Source organism: Schistocerca cancellata, chromosome 1, assembly GCF_023864275.1.
Source record: "Schistocerca cancellata isolate TAMUIC-IGC-003103 chromosome 1, iqSchCanc2.1, whole genome shotgun sequence".
Taxonomy (NCBI): Eukaryota; Metazoa; Arthropoda; class Insecta; order Orthoptera; family Acrididae; genus Schistocerca; species Schistocerca cancellata.
Window position 1 is genome coordinate 1,177,585,708 of NC_064626.1, and position 23,429 is coordinate 1,177,609,136.

The 23,429-nt window shown below is 43.4% G+C and overlaps 1 protein-coding gene across 1 annotated transcript in view; it reads right to left on the reverse strand.

Moving 5' to 3' along the window:
• The window catches only part of LOC126094195 (RNA-binding protein Musashi homolog Rbp6), a 1,305,639-nt gene extending 1,283,404 nt beyond the window's left edge, over positions 1 to 22,235 (reverse strand). The window contains exon 1 of the mRNA XM_049908777.1: positions 22,157 to 22,235. Within this exon, the coding sequence (XP_049764734.1) occupies positions 22,157 to 22,191 (35 nt within the window). The 5' untranslated portion in view covers positions 22,192 to 22,235. The remainder of the gene's footprint in view (positions 1 to 22,156) is intronic.
• Positions 22,236 to 23,429: the final 1,194 nt, after the last annotated feature.

Below are 23,429 nucleotides of genomic sequence, written 5' to 3' on the forward strand. Positions count from 1 at the left end.
TACGTGCCCCTCAAACGAAACGTACGGCTCCTCATCCAACGAATCGTGGGTTTTTACCTGCGTGCCCCGCCAACGACGGTAACCCCGGATTTCTTGTTATTGCCCCAGACATTTCACTACCCTCTTGCTAAGCACCGCACACTCATCTGGTTTCGAGGTCAGGCTTTAGAATACCTCTTTCAGAGTTGTCAGCATACAGTCCTTGACTTCTGGTACAAAGTTGTAACCGCGCATAGCACCCTGACCCGAAAACCATTTTACCGACAAACTTTTTCTGGTTATCTCCGTCTTTCTCGACCCCGCTCAAAGTTGCGGTGTGCCATGCCAACCCGTCACATGATGCAACACCCTTATCCACGTTCTCATGCATCGACCAGAATATGTTACATTTTGTTGTATTTAATGTTTTTCTAGTATTTTTTGTTTAACTAACGATCATTTGTATATGTTTAAATGGTACCTTGGAGAACTGTTGCATTGTGTATAAATATGTACTGTTACTTTGTTCAATAAAGATTATTGGGAAAAAAAGTGATCAGCGTGACGGATTGCCATCCTATGGGCCCGGGTTCGATTCCCGGCTGGGTCAGAGATTTTTTTCCGCTCAGGGACTGGGTGTTGTGTTGTCTTCATCATCATTATTTCATCCCCATCCGGCGTGCAGGTCGCCGAATGTGCCGTCGAATGTAATAAGGCCTGTGGCAAGGCGGCCGGACCTGCCCCGTAAGGGGTCTCCCGGCCAATGACACCAAATGCTCATATCCATTTTTTTCCATAATAATAATAACCAGACAGTGCACAGCATTTTACTGCTCTTATACACACTGATGGTAAAAAAATTACCACTCAAAAAGAAAAAAAAGTATTGGAGAGTAATGAAGTTCAGGGAATACAGTTGTGTAGGTAGCATATTTACACTACTGGCCATTAAAATTGCTACACCAAGAAGAAATGCAGATGATAAATGGGTATTCATTGGACAAATATATTATACTACAACTGACATGTGATTACATTTTCACGCAATTTGGGTGCATAGATCATGAGAAATCACTACCCAGAACAGCCACCTCTGGCCGCAATAACGGCCTTGATACGCCTGGGCGTTGAGTCAAATAGAGCTTGGATGGCGTGTACAGGTACAGCTGCCCATGCAGCTCCAACACGATACCACAGTTCATCAAGAGTAGTGACTGGCGTATTGTGACGAGCCAGTTGCTAGGCCATCATCGACCAGACCTTTTCAGTTGGTGAGAGATCTGGAGAATGTGCTGGTCAGGGCAGCAGTCGAACATTTACTGTATCCAGGAAGTCCCGTACAGGACCTGCAACATGCAGTCGTGCATTATCCTGCTGAAATGTAGGGTTTCGCAGGGATCGAATGAAGGGTAGAGCCACGGTTCGTAACACATCCACTGTTCAAAGTGCCGTCAATGCCAACAAGAGGTGACCGAGACGTGTAACCAATGGCACCCCATACCATCACGCCGGGTGATACGCCAGTACGGCGATGACGAATACACGCTTCCAGTATGCGTTCACCGCGATGCCTCCAAACACGGATGCGACCATCATGATGCTGTAAACAGAACCCGGATTCATCCGAAAAAATGACGTGTTGCCATTCGTGCACCCAGGTTCGTCGTTGAGTACACCATCGCAGGCGCTCCTGTCTGTGATGCAGTGTCAAGGGTAACCGTAGCCATGGTCTCCGAGCTGATAGTCCATGCTGCTGCAAATGTCGTCGAACTGTTCGTGCAGATGGTTGTTGCCTTGCAATCGTCCCCATATATTGACTTAGGGATCGAGACGTGGCTGCACGATCCGTTACAGCCACGTGGATAAGGTGCCTGTCATCTTGACTGCTAGTGATACGAGGCCGTTGGGATCCAGCACGGCGTTCCGTATTACCATCCTGAACCGACCGATTCCATATTCTGATAACATTGGATCTGGACCAACGCGAACATTAACGTCGCGATACGATAAACCGCAATCGCGATAGGCTACAATCCGACCTTTATCAAAGGAGGAAACGTGATGGTAAGCATTTCTCCTCCTTACACGAGGCATCACAACAACGTTTCACGAGGCAACGCCGTTCAACTGCTGTTTGTGTATGAGAAATCGGTTGGAAACTTTCCTCATTTCAGCACGTTGTAGGTGTCGCCACCGGCGTCAACCTTGTGTGAATGCTCTGAGAAGCTAATCATTTGCATATCACAGCGTGTTCTTACTGTCGGTTAAATTTCGCGTCTGTAGCTGGTCATCTACGTGGTGTAGCAATTTTAATGGCCAGTAGTTGTAACGCCGGAAATGCATATCCTCCTATTTCCATCTATTGTACTATAAATTTGTTTTGTTACCTGAATATATGACATTTCTGTGTCTTTACATATTGTAATTGTTTTACTATATATATATATATATATATATATATATATATATATATATATATATTTATGCATTTATGTCGATGTATAATTGGTTTGTTTGGTAAATATTATTTGTATTTTTACGCTGGGTCTTGCCTAGGGAAAACTGCTATCGAACGATTACATCGATAGGTCGTGTGAAGAATCAAAGTGTGTAGGATCTTTGGTAGTGTTAACTCTGCCGCGTGGAGCGCGGGGAGAGGGGGAGTCTGGCTGGAGTAGCGAGTGGAGCAGGTGTGTTGTGTGAAGCTCCCGCGAGTTGCCGCGCTTTCGGGGTTTGGCAGCATGTAATTGCGTTCGACTTGCGATGATAGTTTCTGACATGGTGTCGCGGACGGGAAGCGTTAGCTGGCGCACATCAAGAGCCCGTTTCGCCTGGTGACCGTGTCGAGAAGAAGGCGCGCCAACATCCAGCTTCTGCAACAGCGACGGCCGACAATGAGTGACTGTCGCCACCTCCTCGATCGACGGCATCGAACCTTCAATCAACCAACAAGGAAGACTGGAAGCACGTAAAGTTTTAGAACTGTATGGCAGACCTCAGCTTTTCAAACTGTACCATTTTCGTAACTATAATTACAGCAACTTAGCATGAACCTTTGTTGCTCATTGTCCCAATTGCTTCGCCAAGCAGGGTCCCTTCCTTTTCCGAAATGAGCCCGAATGTCGTTGAAATTCAAACGCAGCATCATTTTATTTCACTGCTTTATTTTCAAAGTTCAGTTAAGGTATTCATAGCTGGCTACAATATTTAGATTGCACAAGCACAAATTAAGAGTGCGAGTTTTGTTACCGTATTTTAGTTACCTGTGACTGCAGCTCAGCTTGGTACGTACTAAATTTTACTATTGTTAATTGTTCAGAATCGTTTAATTCAAGTTCAAAGTTAAATCTCTTCTTTCTAAATTGCGTAGATTCAAGTAGCTTTAGAAATGATTGTTGAGGTAGTCCAGGACTAACTGTATTTTACTGAATTTCGATGTGCTTCAGAAAGAAAGCTCACTATTAACTTCAGTCACTAAATTAACTTTCAGTTTACCTGTTTTATTAATTCTTTTGCTAAATTAAGTCAGAGTGTAGCGAAATTTATTACTTCTGACAAACTTTCAGTTTTCACACTGCACGTGTCAACCTTCAGTTGCCACGCTTCTAGTGCTAATTATATGTGTAATAACCTTTTTTCAGTTACTATAGTAATTGTCCTTAGGACTGGCGACCGTAATTTCCCCCAAATCTCAAATATCTAATTACCGCTAGTTGATTGTTAACGTAACCGCCGCACATTTACTTTCTTTATTAACTTTACCCCTTTTCCAAAATTAATTTCCACCAGTTCCATTTGCATTTTTCCTTTCATTAAGATGTAACCCTTTCCTCCCTCTTTACCGACAGGTTAACTTCGGTGACGATTGCTTTTCCAAAATTCCCATTAGGTACACGCGGTTTCATTTTTCACTGTCATTAAGGTCGATAAGTGAGGGGGAGGTTACATAGTGCAAATTATTAACATTGAAATATCACTGGTTCATGTACGCTCGAGATAAGCCACTGCAAAGGCGAAAGACTGGTGCATTATTACCGCTGTAACCGCCAGATTGTTGAATTCAAGCAGGCAAACGTGCATTAATTTTGTTGTACGTCACCCGGATGACAGTTTGTGGGGCTGAGTTGCTGCCTGTTGGACTAGGCCCGTCAGTATAGGGCGGTTAAAGCTGGTTGTGAGTGATACTGGAGCCGTCGTCCGATAGTGTCCCATAGGTGCTCGATTGGAGACATATCCGATGATCGAACACGCCAAGGCAACATACGTAGAGCTTGTTAGGATACAGCAGTGGTGTGTGGACGAACTTTACTTGTTGGAAAACACCTTCTGGAATGCTATTCATGAATTGCAGCACAACAGATGGAATCACCAGTTCGATCACAATTTTCCAGTCAGGTTGCATGGCATAACCAAGAGAGTGCTCCTGTCTTTATACGAAATCGCATCCCAGGCCATAACTCCGGATGCAGCTCCAGTGTGTCTTACACGCTGACAGGTTGGTTGTAGGCCCTCAACTGTCCTGCTCCTAACCGACACACGCCCATCACTGGCACCGAGCCAGAAACAGCTGTCATCGGAAAACATAAAATACCACCACCCTGCCCTGCAATGCCCTCTCACTTGATTCCACTGAAGTCGCAAACGGTGGTGGTTTGGGGACAGCAGAATGCACGCTACAGTGCGTCTCGCTTGGAGCTGACCCTGAAGTAACCCATTTGTAACAGTTTGTTGTATCAGAGTGGTGACAACTGCTGCTAAAATTTCTGCTGCAGATGCAGTACGATGTGCCACAGCCATACGTCGAATACGATAGTTTTCTGTCTCGGTAATGCCACTCGTCCGTCCAGAGCCCAGTCATCTTTAGAACGTACATCCTCGACACCACTGCTGGCAGTAATCATTTTACAGTGGCTACAGTGCTGCCAAGTCTTTATGGAATATCGCAAAAGGAACATCAAGCTTCTCGTAGCACTATTACACGATTACACGACATTTATCAAACTCAGGTGTTGATAATAGCGTCTTTTTCGCCTTAAAGGCATTCTTGACTGACATTAACTCTAACTAAACTCCGCTCGAACAGGCCATGAAGGCCATCATGTCCAACCCCAAACGTAATTAACGCTCATGACCGTTACGGCGTGTGTTTAAAGCAAAGCTGATTTGCGTCCTCACAGTGGCGCTACTAGCTCTATTCTTAGCGACTGGCGAGAAATTTAAATAGAAATCTTCTTTCAAACGTAGAAACACGCTTACGTGCGTAGTGGTTGGTGTGTGAACAATGTGAAGACGTTGTTGCTTACATATTTGTTTCACAAGAAGTAACCTCCGCCGCACTATCGATAGTAGCTGAGAACAAAATATTACTTATAACTTATGAAAATCAGTATTAGAGTCTTAGAAAAGTTTGGTAATAGCACTAATATTTTAAAAATAATTTAGTTTCACGACTCAAAGGTGATCGAACACTTTTGTTTTTACCCCTCAGGAAATTTAATTTTACACCTCAGGCGGTAGTTATTCCCATGCTTGGAACCACTGCACTACGAAACTTGACTGACAATAGGAATGAAAAAGTGGTGTCTCGCAACGATAACAGCCGAGAATGTCCAGAAACGTTCAATAGCCATTTCTCTCATATAGTTGTGCACACGTAAAAGTACGTTTACACACGTGAACCTTGTAACGAAACTGGCTCTTAATAGATTTAAGTATCGAATCTTGATGGTAAATGTCTCTAAATATTTGACTCGGAAACGTAATGAAGTAACGTTTAATGATTCTCCGTTCGGAAGAACTCGTTCTGCCATCAAAGCTACTCTAAATATCACATTCGAATTTACTAAACAAAACCACAAAGAATGCAGGGTGTCTCATCAGGAATGGTCAATAATCAGGGATATCATAGGAACGATCATGAGAAACCAAATCTCTAGTAAACATGCGCTCTAAATAAGCATACTACTTTTTTCCAAGAAAACAAGAGGTACTTTAAAAGGTCGTGATGAAATGATCAATAATTTCTGAAATACTGTGTCAACGGTACGTTAAGATGACTAAAACATGATATTGAATAAAAGTAATTTTTCATCAGAAAGGTGTCTGTTAACACGCACAGTGAAGTGAACTTAAAAATCCTTCATATTAATAGAATTTTGTTTGTATTTTTCACCTGAGTGGTTTTTATGGCATAAATGCTTATTGCAATCAGTTGTACAAGTCTGCACACGAAGTGCTTAGGTTACACTTGGGAATCATTGCATTGCCAGTTGTACTGTCTAAACTTTTTTTATCATCTGATCAATAATGATTTATGTTTTCAAACAAACGCACAGTTCCTGCATTCGAGCCAGGGATATACACAGCAAGTTCTGCAATTTTAGACAGGACTTTTATTTTACTCACTTTACTTTAAATATTCCAAACCATTGAAACTTCCTGGCAGATTAAAACTGTGTGCCGGACCGAGACTCGAACTCGGGACCTTGGCCTACCAACTGAGCTACCCAAGCACGACGGTTTTAATCTGCCAGGAAGTTTCATATCAACGCACACTCCGCTGTTGAGTGAAAATTTCATTCTAGATTCCAAACCATTATTCACCTCTCCCTTGGAATCGTTCCAGTAATTTAATTTTTCATGTACATATCTTGTAGTAATACAACATTCATCAAACAAGCCTGCACTAACAATTTCCACACTGCTTATTTTCTGAAACAATGATATACTTGATTCCATATCATTCTACGCACCAGAGGGAACAATGTCCGGGCTGTATGGAGGGCGACCAAACACTTTCCATCGAAAACTCTTCTGCGGCGTTCTCATTACCCCTGCAGCGTGCAGCGGAGAACTGTCTAGAAGAAGGAAATGCATAGCACTTATGTTGTGTGGGCTGCATCAAATGAGGCGAAATCTCTCATGGGCATTCGTACTTGGCGGGATGCACTGTTTTCTAGGCATCTTTACGTACTCACTGTGCGGACACAACTAAAAAGACAGACGTGACGCGATCAACGGACATATTAGAGACTCAGTCCAACACACCTAAGCAAAGCTTTATCCGATGTTCGCTCTAATTTCCATTTCGCGACCGACCTTATCTTACCTTCGGAATCCGCCTCGTAAATAGTTCAGTTTTTGATGAGTGAATTTTGGAGTGTCAAAATATGTGGCAAAATGGCCGTATCTTTTGAATGCATTGACTTATAAACTGGAAGTTTAACACATGAAGGGACCGTAGACCTTAGTACTGGACATAAATTTCAACTTGAGAGTTCTGCCCGTCCCTGAGTAAATAAGCTTAACAAAAATGGCTAAAATGGCTCTGAGCACTATGGGACTTAACATCTGAGATCATCAGTCCCCTAGAACTTAGAACTACTTAGACCTAACTAACTTAAGGACATCACACACATCCATTCCCGAGGCAGGATTCGAACCTGCGACCGTAGCGGTCACGCGGTTCCGGACTGAAGCGCCTAGAACCGAACGGCCACACCGGCCGGCTTAAACTTAACAGATGGACAGACAGGCAGACAGACAAAAAAATGTCAAATAATTTTTATGTGATGTAATTACAAACCAAGAATTTTCGGATTTTTTTCCTTTACGTGTACTGTGTAACCTTGCTCCTCGCAGCGTTCCATGATTTTAGATTACTAGGAAATCCCCTTCAGGCGAAGATGGCAAGTAAGAAATTTGCTGAAACGTTGCCGGAGAACAACACATTGACTCGGCTGTCAACCCGAGAAGATTTTATCGTCGAGATTCGCCGAAAAAGCCTGCATTCTCATATACCCAGCAGGTTATGATGTGTGAGTTTGAGAGTAGCAAAATATGTGACATAAAAGGCCGCAGCTTTTGAGTGCATTGACTTAGAAGCTTAAATTTCTTACACGTCCGAGGGACAGTAGATCTTAGTATTTGCATAAATTTCAACTTGGTACCTCTAACCGTTCCTGAGAAAAAAGAGGTCTTAACAGATAACAAAGCGGTCCTTTAAGGGTTGTGCTTTTATCCACTGAGGTACAGAGCTCTAAAATAAATAATTATTTGTACAGTTGGTTAATTATTTTGATGAACGAGAACTGCTACATAAGTGGCTGATGGTTGATGATACGTGATTAGCTGTTGTGAGAAAACAGTTTGCTGGTCTACATACAACCTGCTCTCAGAGAAAGTATGATTCATTTCACCTGCTGTTACTCCATCACATACACAGTGAGGATTATTTTGTTAAATGTATTCTGCTGCACTTCCCGCGACATAGCACGTGGAAGTTCCCAACCACTCACCTTGTCAAGACACGTAGTGTCATATTTTGCGCAACGGAATTCGTGCGCGCAGCTCACACACACACGTACGTACAGGTACGTATTTCGCTGCACAACGTGACAATGTATGCGCTTATTTATTAATTATTGCAGAGCGGGCCACACACGCCAGGGGACATGCTTTTGCAGCTCTGTTCTCGGTAATCCCTCCGCTAAAATATGCAATTATAAGGCAGCGGCGGAATTTCATAATATTTAATTATACATAGAGCCCCGATGTAATTTGTACAGGATCGTGATATTAATTTCGAGATAAAATGTATTGTCACCGAACTAGGCACAAGTGGAATTCTCCAAAATTGTTTCGTGAGCGTTCGTTACGTTGAAAACGTGACGAGAGTAGTATTGTTTCCCGGTTCCTACAGTATAACAGTAATTTCGAGAAAAAGAAAATACACTCATATCAGTTTGCGTGGTAACCGCAGGCTGCAACCGCAAGGGCGTGTAGTGGAGAATAGGAATGGAATTTGCCGGAGACAAAAGTTGTGGCTCATTATATGAGCACAAAACTCAGTACTGTCCCGGATATTGTTAACGTGCTGTACACGACTTCTGTCTTGATATTCGAATTTCTTTTTTCTAAAAACACTTTCTGCAATGCGAATATAAAATCTGAGCATTGTGAATGTAAAACCTGAGTTTCTTCGTACCCGCGTGTTGCTCTTCGTTTTCTAAATAGGACCGTTTTTGGTCGTTACCCTCCTTGTACGTCAGTATCTTGGTCCATACGGACACTAAGGCGGCCGGCCGCTGTAGTCGAGAAGTTCTGGGCACTTCAGTCCCGTACCACGAGACTGCTACGGTCGTAGGTTCGAATCCTGTCTCGGGCATGGATGTGTATCATGTCCTTAGGTTAGTTAGGTTTAAGTAGTTCTGAGTATAGGGGACTGATGACTTCAGATGTTAAGTCCCATAGTGCTCAGAGCCATTTGAACCATTTTGCACTAAGACGGGATGCAGTCAACATTATTTGTCGCCAATGCTGTGAGACAATTCGCTTTATGAGATTACGATAGCACAAGAAACAGACCCAAAACAAACGATCAAGTATAGAAAATTTAAGAAATGCAGAACTGTAAGCACGAAGGGGAGAATACGGCACGAAAGGGCAGCTAGAATTAACATTGAAGGAAAGGGAAGGAAGATGGAGACATGCGTGCCAACATTTCGACGTATCTACAACAACAGTGAAGCTGATCACAATCAGCCCAAAACATAACCATTATACACGATCACAATGTCAGAAAGACGCTCATCACAAAATTTGAAAAAAAAAAAGCGTCAAGACAGTTATGGAAAATTTTATTATCAAAAAATAACATACAGCACATATCGAGACGAAACAAGGAACTATACAAAAAAATGAACAAAATGAATACATATTTTCTTAAGAATAGACTCTGCTTCTAGGTGTTCATAAAATGTAAGGCATGACGAAGAAATAAACACAATCCTGGAAACCATTGATAGTTGTAAGCACAGTTATTTGACCAAAGGTGAACAAAGGTGGTCTCGGCAGAAATAAATGTAACATGGTAGACGACAGCAAAAACAATCGATAAAGGAATTATAAAATCGATTGAGCAGAAAGAAACGGGGGAAGGGAAGTGAAGAATATAACTCAAAAGAAACGGAGGCATACTAAGGTGAACGCAGAATGAAACACAAGACTTTACTGATGCTTAAATTTGCTGATGATGCTATAGTTGACCTGGGCAGAACTCAGAATAAGAAGGATTACAATGGCAACAAACCAGCCGGTTGGTGCAGTAAAAGACAACTACTATTCGTATTAGGTAAGACTCAAGTGCAAAAGTACACATGAACATTTTTTTCAGGATTCGCATTCTTTCCTTAAACCACTTCAGACTAACAGTGATATGGGCCGTTAGCAATGTCTAGAGTGATTTATATGTCTTTCCCTTCTCCACTTCAAAATATTATGGTGATATTTCGTCTTACGTGTAATTAAGCTACTGGAGTTAAATACATCTTCCACACATTTATCTACAGACGTTCAACTGGAAGTTCGCTCCTAGCAAAGAAGCCATAATTTGTCACAAGCGATGGGAAATCACACACCCATGTGATAAAGTAAAAGGTTGAAACATTTTCGTCAGGTGATTTTTGCACGGAATCAGAAAGTCGTTCACGGTCATTAATTTCGGTGACAGTGCACCCCGTGGCGAAGTCTGCAACGACGGCGAATCCACAGACCTAGTCCACAATGACGCTGTTTGCCCGACGATATTAATTTCAATCTTTTGTAACAACAATGACAAATTGGAAATTCACACTTCCCCAAACAAACGGCGGTCGCTTATAAAGCGATTACAGCAGCCATTAGTTTTCCCGGAACCGGACAATAATAAAAATTTATTACCGTTCTCACAGAGATAAAACAATAATATCCGAGGTGCAAAACTTTGCTTATTTACGGCCACGCGGCCATAATTCAGCGCACTTAATGCGATGCCGTTCTTCATTATGCATGCGCAACAAAACACGACCCGGTAGCACGCGACCGTGCACCCTTTTACTCCACAAAACACTCTCGTCGTAGGAGCGGGTGTTCGACAGCTATAATCTTCGGCAAAGGGCACTACATTTCAAAAGTTTTCATTTTCAAGATCTCTGTGGTATTGCCTGGCATGCTGTTAGTGGGTAAGTGGTACATTAGTACGAGGTTAGTTCAAAAAGTAAGGCCCTCTGTGAGAACATGTTTATTCCGGAAATCAAAGAGATACATAAATCTTCTAACACACTGGTACACAGTACTTTTCCACGTAGTCACGTGATTGGGAGATAAAAATACTGAAATGTGTCCTGCAAAATTGTTTCACCACTAAAGATCGTAATACGGTTCCTCATTATACAAATCGCACGAACTCCAAAACGGCTGATACTGTGATACACTGATGAGTCAAAAAAATATGACCACTGCCCACTGCGAGGTTGACTGCTTCCTGTTGGTGTTGCCGGCACGCAGTAAGGAAAGAATGCAAGCGAAAAAGAGACGAAAGGCTAGCCATTATAGCGAAGGTACGGTCCGTAAATGCGGAAAGCCGTTAATATAAGCAATTTTGACGAAGAGCACCTTCTTGTGGCACTGCATCTGGAAATAAGAATCTCTGAAACGGCGAAGCTGCTTGCCCGTTGGTGTGTTACTGTCGTGAGCACCTATGGGAAGTTCACTACTGGCCATTAAAATTGCTACACCAGGTAGATGACGTGCTACAGACGCGGAATTTAAGCGACAGGGAGAACATGCTGTCATATGCAAATAATTAGCTTTTCAGAACATTCGCACAAGGTTGGCGCCGGTGGCGACACCTACAACGGGCTGACATGAGGAAAGTTTTCAACCGATTTCTCATACACAAACAGCAGTTGACCAGCGTTGCCTGGTGAAACGTTGTTGTGACGCCTCGTGTAAGGAGGAGAAATGCATACCATCACGTTTCTGACTATGACAAAGGTCGGATCATAGCCTATCACGATTGCGGTTATTCGTATCGCGACATTGCTGCTCGCGTTCGTCGAGATCCAATGACTGTTAGCAGAATATGGAATCGGTCGGTTCAGGAATGTAATACGGAACGCCATGCTGGATCCCAACGGCCTCGTATCACTAGCAGTCGAGATGACAGGGATCTTATCCGCACGGTTGTAACGGATCGTGCAGCCACGTCTCGATCCCTGAGTAAAGACAACAACCATCTGCACGAACAGTTCGACGACGTCTGCAGCAGTATGGACTATCAGCTCGGAGACCATGGCTGCGGTTACCCTTGACACTGCATCACAGACAGGAGCGCCTGCGATGGTGTACTCAACGACGAACCTGGGTGCACGAATGGCAAAACGTCATTTTTTCGGATGAATCCGGGTTCTGTTTACAGCATCATCATTGTCGCATCCGTGTTTGGCGACATCGCGGTGAACGCATATTGGAAGCGTGTATTCGTCGTCACCATACTGGCGAATCACCCGGCGTGATGGTATGGAGTGCCATTGGTTACACGTCTCGGTCACCTCTTGTTCGCACTGACGGCACTTTGAACAGTGGAAGTTACATTTCAGATGTGTTACGACCCGGGTTCTACGCTTCAAAAAAAAATGGTTCAAATGGCTCTGAGCACTATGGGACTCAACTGCTGTGGTCATAAGTCCCCTAGAACTTAGAACTACTTAAACCTAACTAACCTAAGGTCATCACACACATCCATGTCCGAGGCAGGATTCGAACCTGCGACCGTAGCGGTCGTGCGGTTCCAGACTGTAGCGCCTTTAACCGCTCGGCCACTCCGGCCGGCTTCTACGCTTCATTCGATCCCTGCTAAACCCAACATTTCAGCAGGATAATGCACAAACCGCATGTTGCAGGTCCTGTACGGGCCTTTCTGGATACAGAAAATGTTCGACTGCTGCCCTGGCCAGCACATTATCCAGATCTCTCACCAACTGAAAACGTCTGGTCAATGGTGGCCGAGCTACTGGCTTGTCACAATACGCCAGTCACTACTCCTGATGAACTGTGGTATCGTGTTGAAGCTGCTTGGGCAGCTGTACCTGTACACGCCATCCAACCTCTGTTTGACTCAATGCCCAGGCTTATCGAGGCCGTTATCACGGTCAGAGAAGGTTGTTCTGGTTACTGATTTCTCAGGATCTATGCACATTAATTGCGTGAAAATATAATCACATATCAGTTCTAGTATAATATATTTGTCGAATGAATACTCGTTTATCATCTGCATTTTTTCTTGGTGTAGCGACTTTAATGGCCAGTAGTGTAGTTGAAGGATGTTGAAATAACGAGTAGGCTTATGGTTTTGGAATTCCACGTCTTAAAGTGTTGAGGTCGGAGGGTCTCTACTGTGTAATCCAGGATATGCAGCCATCTGTGGGCCCGACTACTGAGTAAAATGCTGGTGCAGGCGCAAGTGTTTCTGCGCACACCGTTCAAAGGCCATTCTTGAACATGGAACTGCATACCATACGACGGTTACGTGTTCCTGTGTTGACCTAACGACATCGTCAGTTATGACTGCAGTGGGCACAGCTTCACTCAGTTTCACCGTATATCAATAGAAATGTGTCGCCCGTCGAATAAATCTCATTTCTTGTTACAGCAGGTCGATGGTTGGGTTCTTACACAGAGATTTACCGGCAGTAGCTCTTCTCGTGAACCATTCGCGATTGGAACAGGAAAGGGGCAATCTGATAGTGGTATACAATGGTTGAGTCCTGACGAAGCAGCAACGCCCTGTACAGTGACCTGCGCGCGTCCACAAAAGATAGTGTTATGCACTTTTCAGAACAGCTTCCCCGATGTGTAAGCATCGCTGCTGACATTTGTCGTCAACAAATGAGACGTCTTGCACACGAAGTCCCAGAAGAGCGACCAGGAAGATTGCGTGGAGTTACTTAACGATAACGTATGCCCGCATTCTGCTAGAATGACAAAAAACACTATACAGGAATTTGTTTCGGAAGTCATTGTGGTCCCATGTTAATCACATGACCTTGCGCCTTCATATTTCCACCTTTCCAATTACTATCGAATAACCTTCAAGGAACATCATGTCTGGATGAAAATACGCTCCGAACATAGCTCGGCGAGTTATTCACCTCAAAACCTCTCGATTTTTACAGTCGTGGAATCGAAAAGTTACCCCACCGTTCAAAAAATGGCTCTGAGCACTATGGAACTTAACGTCTGAGGTCATCAGTCCCCTAGAACTTAGAACTACTTAAACCTAACTGACCTAAGGACATCACACACACACGTGCCCAAGGCAGGATTCGAACCTGAGACCGTAGTGATTCCGCGGTTCCAGACTGTAGCGCCTAGAACCGCTCGGCCACCCCGGCCAGCTCACCCCACCGTTGACAGACTGTTGTAAATAGTGGAGGGCAATAAGGACAATAGACTATAGATGACTAAAGTCTCTGTTCTGTGTATCTGTTGTGTTTAATAAACTTAGGGAAAAACAATACTAAGTAGTGCACCAACTCCATATCATCTGCTTTTACATAATTGTCATAGAGTCATACTGCAACAACTGTAATATTCTGAGTGACACGTATAGACTAGAACACGTATATTAAAACTTATCAATCATATTACCCGGGTATTTTCACAGCAGTAGTGAAGCAATTGTCAAGTTAGACGGAAAGGGCAAATCTATAGTATTCTGGATGATGTGAATACATAGAAATTCTTACATGTACTTGCAGCAGCAGGTCATATGTGAATCAACTACTGAACGCAAAATCTCTCGTACTATTCAGTACAAAATTTTAATACTAACAGTAAGACACTAAAGAAATTTGTGCAGTGAATAATTAACAACAAGCTGCAGGCTTAAAAACTACTTTCGGCGTAACAGCTGCGACCTTGTCGGTCCTACACTCTGCGGAGCCGTGATGCTGTTGTAGGATCGAGGGACAGGGAACTTGTAAAGCGAAGAGTCGAAAGCGAATGGGACAATGCAGGCGGCAAATTCGAAAGTCCGCTTCTAACTGAATTCCGGCCGCGGATAATTTATACGTCCGCTTTTGTCTCCCCAAGTGGCGATGCAAATGAGGCACTTCTGACGCGAATACGAGCTCAGCTGTAAATACAACATTCACGGCGCTCATTGCATTTAAATTAAACACCGCCACACAGTGTTATGCAGCAGGAAGGGCCGACCTCGGCTCGGGTGGTGCGCAGTAATTCACCAATCACAGTCAACACTAGCATTCTCGGGCCGCCGTGTTTCAGTACGTTGTTACGGCGGGTGTGTGACTTTTATAATGAAAACCGATATCAGTCTCTTCACTCAGAACCAAAAGACAAGCCACACGCACACAAAGAAATATTTATCTTTAGACAGCGCGACGAACATCGTAGGTAACATGCAAAACCAATGAGATCACATTAAACTGCAGACTGTTTACCTGTCTTTCACTGACAGGTACATAATCTGGTAAGCACCGGATATATGGACCAAAAATAAAAGATCGTAGGTTCCAAGTCAGGTAGGTGATTTTATTAATGTCATTTTAATTTTTATAATCGTGACTGTTTCTAAAATGTATTCTAATATTCAGTTATTAATTCGCACATCTTTTATGAGTGGTCGTTTATTTGTGTGTTATTTTCGAGCGAGGTATCTCTGTTTCACTTCTGTTTTGCCTTTTATTATGAGTAATAGATGTTTACCATTGCATTTACTCGATCTGGCTCACCGTCGTCATACAACGTAAATACTTACGGAGGAAAAAAATCTCTGCATAAAAGGATTATATCACACAAACAATTCATAAAGTGACTGGGAGAAAAACTAATTTTCTTTATGTGAAATAACATTATACAGGGTGAGTCACCTAACGTTACCGCTGGATATATTTCGTAAACCACATCAAATACTGACGAACCGATTCCACAGACCGAACGTGAGGAGAGGGGCTAGTGTAATTGTTTAATACAAACCATAAAAAAAATGCACGGAAGTATGTTTTTTAACACAAACCTACGTTTTTTTAAATGGAGCCACGTTAGTTTTGTTAGCACATCTGAACATATAAACAAATACATAATCAGTGCCGTTTGTTGCATTGTAAAATGATAATTACATCCGGAGATATTGTAACCTAAAGTTGACACTTGAGTACCACTCCTCCGCTGTTCGATCGTGTGTATTGGAGAGCACCGAATACGTAGGGATCCAAAGGGAACGGTGATGGACCTTAGGTACAGAAGAGACTGGAACAGCACATTACGTCCACATGCTAACACCTTTTTATTGGTCTTTTTCACTGACGCACATGTACATTACCATGAGGGGTGAGGTACACGTACACACGTGGTTTCCGTTTTCAATTACGGAGTGGAATAGAGTGTGTCCCGACATGTCAGGCCAATAGATGTTCAATGTGGTGGCCATCATGTACCGTGTGTACCGTGATGTGCCTACAACCCCAGAGGATATGAAACAACGTATTGTGGCAGCCTGCGGCGACATTACACCAGATGTACTGCGGCGTGTACGACACTCATTACGCCAGAGATTGCAATTGTGTGCAGCAAATGATGGCCACCACATCGAACATCTATTGGCCTGACATGTCGGGACACACTCTATTCTCTATATTTGTTTATATGTTCAGATGTGCTAACAAAACTATCGGGGTTCCATTTTAAAAAAACGTAGGTTTGTCTTAAAAAACATACTTCCGTGCATTTTTGTATGGTTTGTATTAACCAATTACACTAGCCCCTCTCCTCACGTTCGGTCTGTGGAATCGATTCGTCAGTATTTGATGTGGTTTACGAAATATATCCAGCGGTAATGTTAGGTGACTCACCCTGTATATAATCACACCCTTACCACAGTCATTGTATAGCACATAAAGTGAAACTATATTCTATCCCCTATCGCATTCTAACCGTCAGCCCATCTCTTGTTGTCAAAAAAAAAGAGCAAGTACTCCAGAATGAATGAATGGAAGACCTCTACGTATAACTTAATTATCGGAGAGAAGACGTTTTATTACGAGTAGACCACAAGTGATATCACCCTTTTCATGGGAAAAAATGTATAATGTGTACAGATCTTGTTACAATAACGGGTCTGCAGCGGAGCGATACGACATTCCTGCTACAGTTTATGACAGAAGTTTTAAAAGGGAAGACTGAAATCTACACTGCGCAATCATTTACCTCCATTGCAACTCGGAAGTGTGAAGAAGCGTGAAATTTGGCTGCCCAACGCCGCCGTGGACATATCACATTCCCCTTTTTCTTGACTCCTCTGCGATGGAGGTCGAAAATGCAATCTCTAGCGTAGAAATCACATGGTTTTCTTACTGGTGACTGAGGAAAATATTTCAGACAAATCGCCGCTCGGACCTGACACAGGCGGTGGCATAAAGGGCGCCAGTGGAACCCTCGTTCCCTTTCCTTGATTCCCACATATTTCTCGTTCGAAAACGACGGTTCGCAGTGCCGTGACCAACAGGACGACTTTCTTGACAACTTTCGACACTTCTGACAGCCCCTCTTCCCCGGACGATTCCACCCTTCTATAACGTCATCGTGAGGGTGCAACCTCACTGTACGATCTTGAGTGTAGCGTGACCGCACCGCTTGCTCTGCTATACAGGGTAAAACCACTAGGGGCTCTTCAAAGATATTAGACGAAAGTTGAACGTGATCCGAAGCAACAAAGGCTGTTTATGCTTTTTCAGCCCTCCTGTTTTTCCCCACTTAGTGTCGTGATCTCAAAGAAGGGGGCGAGATGGGACATTGACAAGTGCAGGAATAAAATGGAATAGGGTCCCTCTAAGACCATACTTATACGCTGTCTTATTGAGCACTTTAGAAACGTACTTGTGCAGAGACAATCCTTGACTAGTTCGCACACCGACAGACAGGAAAACCCTTAAACACCCCTCAGATTCCTCATGCCCGCCAACAAACGTAGAGCAGCGGTGCTGCACCACTCTGCAGTAGGGTGTCGAATGGGTTGCCTTCCCACAGGCGCCAAGGTTTCTGCTATGGGTTGTCTCTGTACAGGTACATTTTAAAAGAGCTCAGCATAGGTGCATGGGTGGTGCTGAGGGTGTTGCCCACCTGTGAAGCCTTAGCGATACCTTTTGCAGTTTTGTTCATGTCATTCGTCAATGTCACACACATGCTCAACAACGTGCAAAACAAGAAGGTGAAAAGGCATAAACACCTTATGCTGATTCAGACCACATTCAAATTTCGTCGAATGGTATGTACTGTACGCTGGGTCGCCAACTACTAAGGCAGATAAGCTCTTCTGTAAATTTAAAAATTATTGTATGCAGTCAAGGTGAGGATATCTGTTGCAAGTAATCATCAGAGTACATATTATACCTCGTAGAAAATGTAGTGCTATTATGATAGGGGCCTACAAGGTTTGAATAATTTGCACAGAAGGTAGTCACAAAGTAACCGACATCGATGTGTAAAATAAACGATTTAAATATTTACGACTGGTGCTGCCATTTATCCAAAATATACTGACGATAATACGGACAGTCTGAAGGGTGGTTCGAATTCACAGCGCACTGCTTTGCATTTACATCTTCATCTACACGACTATTCTGCAATTCACACTTACGTCCTCAATAGAGGGGTCATACACTATGTGATCAAAATTATCCGGACACCAACAAAAACATACGTTTTTCATATTAGTTGCATTGTGCTGCCACCTAGTGCCAGGTACTCCATATCAACGACCTCAGTAGCCATTAGACATCGTGAGAGAGCAGAATAGGGCACTGCGCGGAACTCTCTGACTTCGACCGTGGTCACGTGATTGGGTGACACTTGTGTCATAAGTCTGTACGCGAGATTTCCACACTCCTAAACATCCCTAGGTCTACTGCTTCCGATGTGATAGTGAAATGGAAACCTGAAGGGATACATACAGCACAAAAGTGTACAGGCCAACCTCGTCTCTTGACTGACAGAGATCGCTGACAGTTGAAGAGGGTCGTAATGTCTAATAGTTAGACATCTATCCAGGCCATCACACAGCAATTCCAAACTGCATCAGCATCCACTGCAAGTACTATGATAGTTAAGCGGGAGGTGAGAAAACTTGGGTTTCATTGTCGAGCGGCTGCTCATAAGCCACCCATCACGCCGGTAAATGCCAAACGACGCCCCGATTGGTGTAAGAAATGGAAACATTGGACGAATGAACAGTGGAAAAATGTGTGGAGTGAGAAATCACGGTGCACAATGTGGCGATCCGGTGGCAGGGTGTGGATATGGCGAATGCCAGGCGAACGTCATCTGCCAGCATGTGTAGTGCCAACAGTAAAATTGGGAGGCCGTGGCGTTATGGTGTGGTCATGTTTTTCATGGAGGGGGCTTACGCGCCTTGTTGTTTTGAGTGAAAATATCACAGCACTGGCCTGCATTGATGTATTAAGCACGTTTTGCTCCCCCTGTTGAAGAGCGATCCGGGAAAGGCGATTGCATCTTTCAACACCTGTTCATAATGCACGGCCTGTGGCGGAGTGATTACACGGCAATAACGACCCTGTAATCGACTGGCCTGCACAGAGTCCTGACGTAAATCTTATAGAACACCTTTGTGATGTTTTGGAATGCCGACTTCGTGCTTCGTACATCTCCTCAGAGCAGCACTTGAGAAGAATCGGCTGCCATTCGCCAAGAAACGTTCCAACTGCTGATTGAACGTATGTCTGCGACAATGGAAGCTGTCATCAACGCTAAGGGTGGGCCAACACCATACAAACTTGTAAGTCATTTTGAGCCAGGTGTCAGGATACTTTTGATCACATTGTGTAGAATCACTTTCAGACTATTTCTCGACCGTTCCACTCTCGAATGGCACGAGGGACAAATGAACACCTAAATCCCTCTGTGCGAGCTCTCATTTCTGGTGGTCAACAGAATATTTTTGCATTCGGAGGAGAATTTTAGTGATTGAAAATTTCGTTAAAAGATTATACCGGAACGAAAAACGCCTTTGTTTCAATGATTTCCACTCCATTTTGCGTATCATATTCATACGCCTTCACCCGTATTTCGTAATAATACAAAACGAACCGCCCTTCCTTGAAGTTTTTCGATGTCATCCGTCAATCCTATCAGGATTCCATACCGCGCAGCAGTACCCCAGAAGAAAACTGACAAGGGTAGTGTAGGCGGACTCGTTTTTAGATCCGTTGCGTCTCATAAGTGTGCACCAATAAAATGAGATCTTTGGTTCGTCGTCCGCACAATAATTTCTATACGATGGCTTCAATTTAAGTGGTTAGAAGTTGTAATGCCTGGGTATTTAGTTGAATTGGCAGCTTGTAAATTTGTGCGTTATATCCTGTAACAGAAGTTTAACGAATTTTTTTTAATATTAATGTGGACGACCTTATGCTTTTCATTATTTAGGATCAGTTGCCGCATCATACATATACCTTTGGAATTGGTTTTGATCTCTTGATGACTTTACTAGACGGTAAATGACAGCGTAATCAACAAACAATCTAAGAGGGCCGCTCAGCAACAGAAGGCCAGCAATACTGCCTAGAGAAACGGTCAGACACGTCTTCTGTTTCACTCAATAACTTCCCGTATGTTACTACGAACTGTGACCTTTCTGACAGCTAATCATGAATCCAGTAGCAAAACTGAGGCAATAAGAGACAATCAGTTTTATTAGAAGCCGCCTGTGAGGAATGGTGTCAAAAGCCTTTTCCGTTTCTAGAAATATGGACACTTCTTGAGATCACTTCTCGAAAATATTGATTACTTCATGTGAATGAAGAGATAGCTAATTGTCCATTGGTGGGTGTATACCGCTGTCTGCCTCCGACTTACACATCCTGTTACAGGGGGACATATATTTTACTGTGCACACCACACGGTTTACATTGACATTTCTCACATGCAAAAAATCGTTACCACGGGTGGAGGACGTGGTGTCATGAAAAAACTGGGTTCATCTGGGGATTAAACCAAGGACGTATGGGTATGTAGTATGATACCAACCCACTGTGCGACGATATCCCCTTGAACAGCCAGTTATCCTACAAGAAGTGTGGTGATGTACTTGCAACGGAATGGTGTACTCGCACATTGGTACTGTTCCTAAAGGACGCTTACCCTGGGTATTGAATTGTTTAAGGTGAGGATGATACATTCTCTCACAGATTAGGCATTATTGTTTGTGAAAAGTTGTTAAGTGAATAATTCCTACAAGTAAAACTTGGAAACATGGGGAACGGTATTTTTGTGTTTCAAAATTTTGTACACATTTTGTAGAAGATTACGTCGAATTAGTAGCACAGTATATACATCAGCTGGATAACTTGCATTCAGGTTGGCCGTAGTAGTTAAATGAGCTGCAACAGGAAATTGAGAATAAAACCACAGCGCTGTTCCTAGTCTACATTTTACACACGATGTTATAAAAAGGTATTCCGCACCTTGAGAGGTGGTAACATGGACCGAAACAAGAGAAAAATATCCAGCTAAAATGGGCACTGAATTCCATGCGTTAAGAGCTGTGAAACACATTTCTTCTACTGCAATCTCTTTGCTGTTACGAACGACCTAGCGAATGCAGTAACCAAATGAGGAAACAAATGAGACGGTGCCCAGAGTTCTGGATATTTTTCAGCCTATAGGACGCGGGCTCAACGGTTGCGTCCATTTTCCAGGTCATAGCGGAAGGTCATGTCCACCATTTCCCGTGTGGACTAATATTCTTCCATTCTGCAAACATAAAACTACAATGTAAAGAAATTCTACAAACTTTATCACGACACAAACTGGTTCAATTACAACTAATGGATGTGCTGCACTTGCCCGGTTTACACTAACAACACTAACAGATGTTTAACGCATATTCTATCCATGAACAAAAATAGGAGAATGTGTCTTCATTTGTTTACTGCTCTCTGTAGGTCGTACGTAATAGCAAAGAGTGCTTTGAATAGAAGTGACGTGTTTCGGAACAGTGAAGATGAACAGGCACGCATTTTAGAGCCCATGATTTCTCGACAATTTTTGTCTTGTTTTGGTCCGTAGCACCACCCTTCAAAATATGGAATACTTGCTTTTAACCCTATTTATATGTAACAACTACCACTATGGCTGCATCGCGGGACCCGCGGAGAATAGAGCATCTACTCTAGTTGTGTGGCCTTTTTGGTTCACAATGGTCAACTTTACACAATGGTCACTTGGCAGAGACACGAGCTGAGCGGGCGTGGTTCACTGTGATTGCGTAGCTCGCTGCTGCTGCTGCTGCTGCTGCTGCTGCCGATAGCGTTGTACTGACCTGGAGCGCCGCGTTGTGGGGTCCTTCATCACCATCACTTCGGTGATGTCGCCGAACTTGCTGAAGTACTCCCTCAGGCTCTCTGCAACAACAAACAAAAAGAGATCCTGATATCACTGTATCAACTATTACTGTAGCTAACTTCTATGAATTTTATACACCTGTTGAAGTTTATGGTGGTGATGATGATTCAAATTCAAATGGCTTTGAGCACTATGGGACTCAACATCTTAGGTCATAAGTCCCCTAGAACTTAGAACTACTTAAACCTAACTAACCTAAGGACATCACACACACCCATGCCCGAGGCAGGATTCGAACCTGCGACCGTAGCAGTCCCGCGGTTCCGGACTGCAGCGCCAGAACCGCTAGACCACCGCGGCCGGCGATGATGATTATTATGATGATGATGCTACTACAGAGTACCAAAAAATCTGCAGTGATTGTTTTTGCTATCGCTGCTTTGTTTTTCTTTCATTTCTTACTATGGCAAGTTTAAGTGGACGTGCAGTTGTGAAATTTTGTTTTCTACTCCGTAAAAATGCTGCTGAAACTGTTTTAATGCCGAAAACAGCTCACCAAGATGACGCCAAGGGAAAAGCTCAAGTATACGATTGGTTTGCTCGATTTCAAAATGGCGACATGTCGATTGGTGACAAACCTCGTTCTGGACGTCCATCAACTGCCCGAATCGACGAAAACATTGAAAATATTCGATAACTTCAGCTCACCGTCGACAGGCAATTGATCAACTGTCAGGGATTAGTGGGTTATCTTGTAGCTCAGTTCAGCGAATTTTAACGGAAGATTTGGGAATTAAAAGTGTTGTCGCTAAGTTTGTTCCTCGGGTTCTTACACAATCAAAAGGAACGTCCAGTTGAAGCCTGTAGCGCTTTGAAACAATAGCTTGAAACTGATCCAGATCATTACTGGTGATGAGTAATGGTGCTATGGTTATAACCCAGAAACAAAGCAACAGTCAAGCCAAAGGAAGAAGTCATCGTCACCCCGTCTGAAAAAAATGTCGTCTAGTCAAATCAAAGACAAAAACAGGGCCGATTTGCTTTTTCTTTTATGCCAAGGTTCGAATAGTGCTCTGAGCACTATGGGACTTAACTGCTGAGGTCATCAGTCCCCTAGACCTTAGAACTACTTAAACCCAACTAAGGACATCACACACCCATGCCCGAGGCAGGATTCGAACCTGCGACCGTAGCGGTCGCGCGGTTCCAAACTGTAGCGCCTGGAACCGCTCGGCCACTCCGGTCAGCTT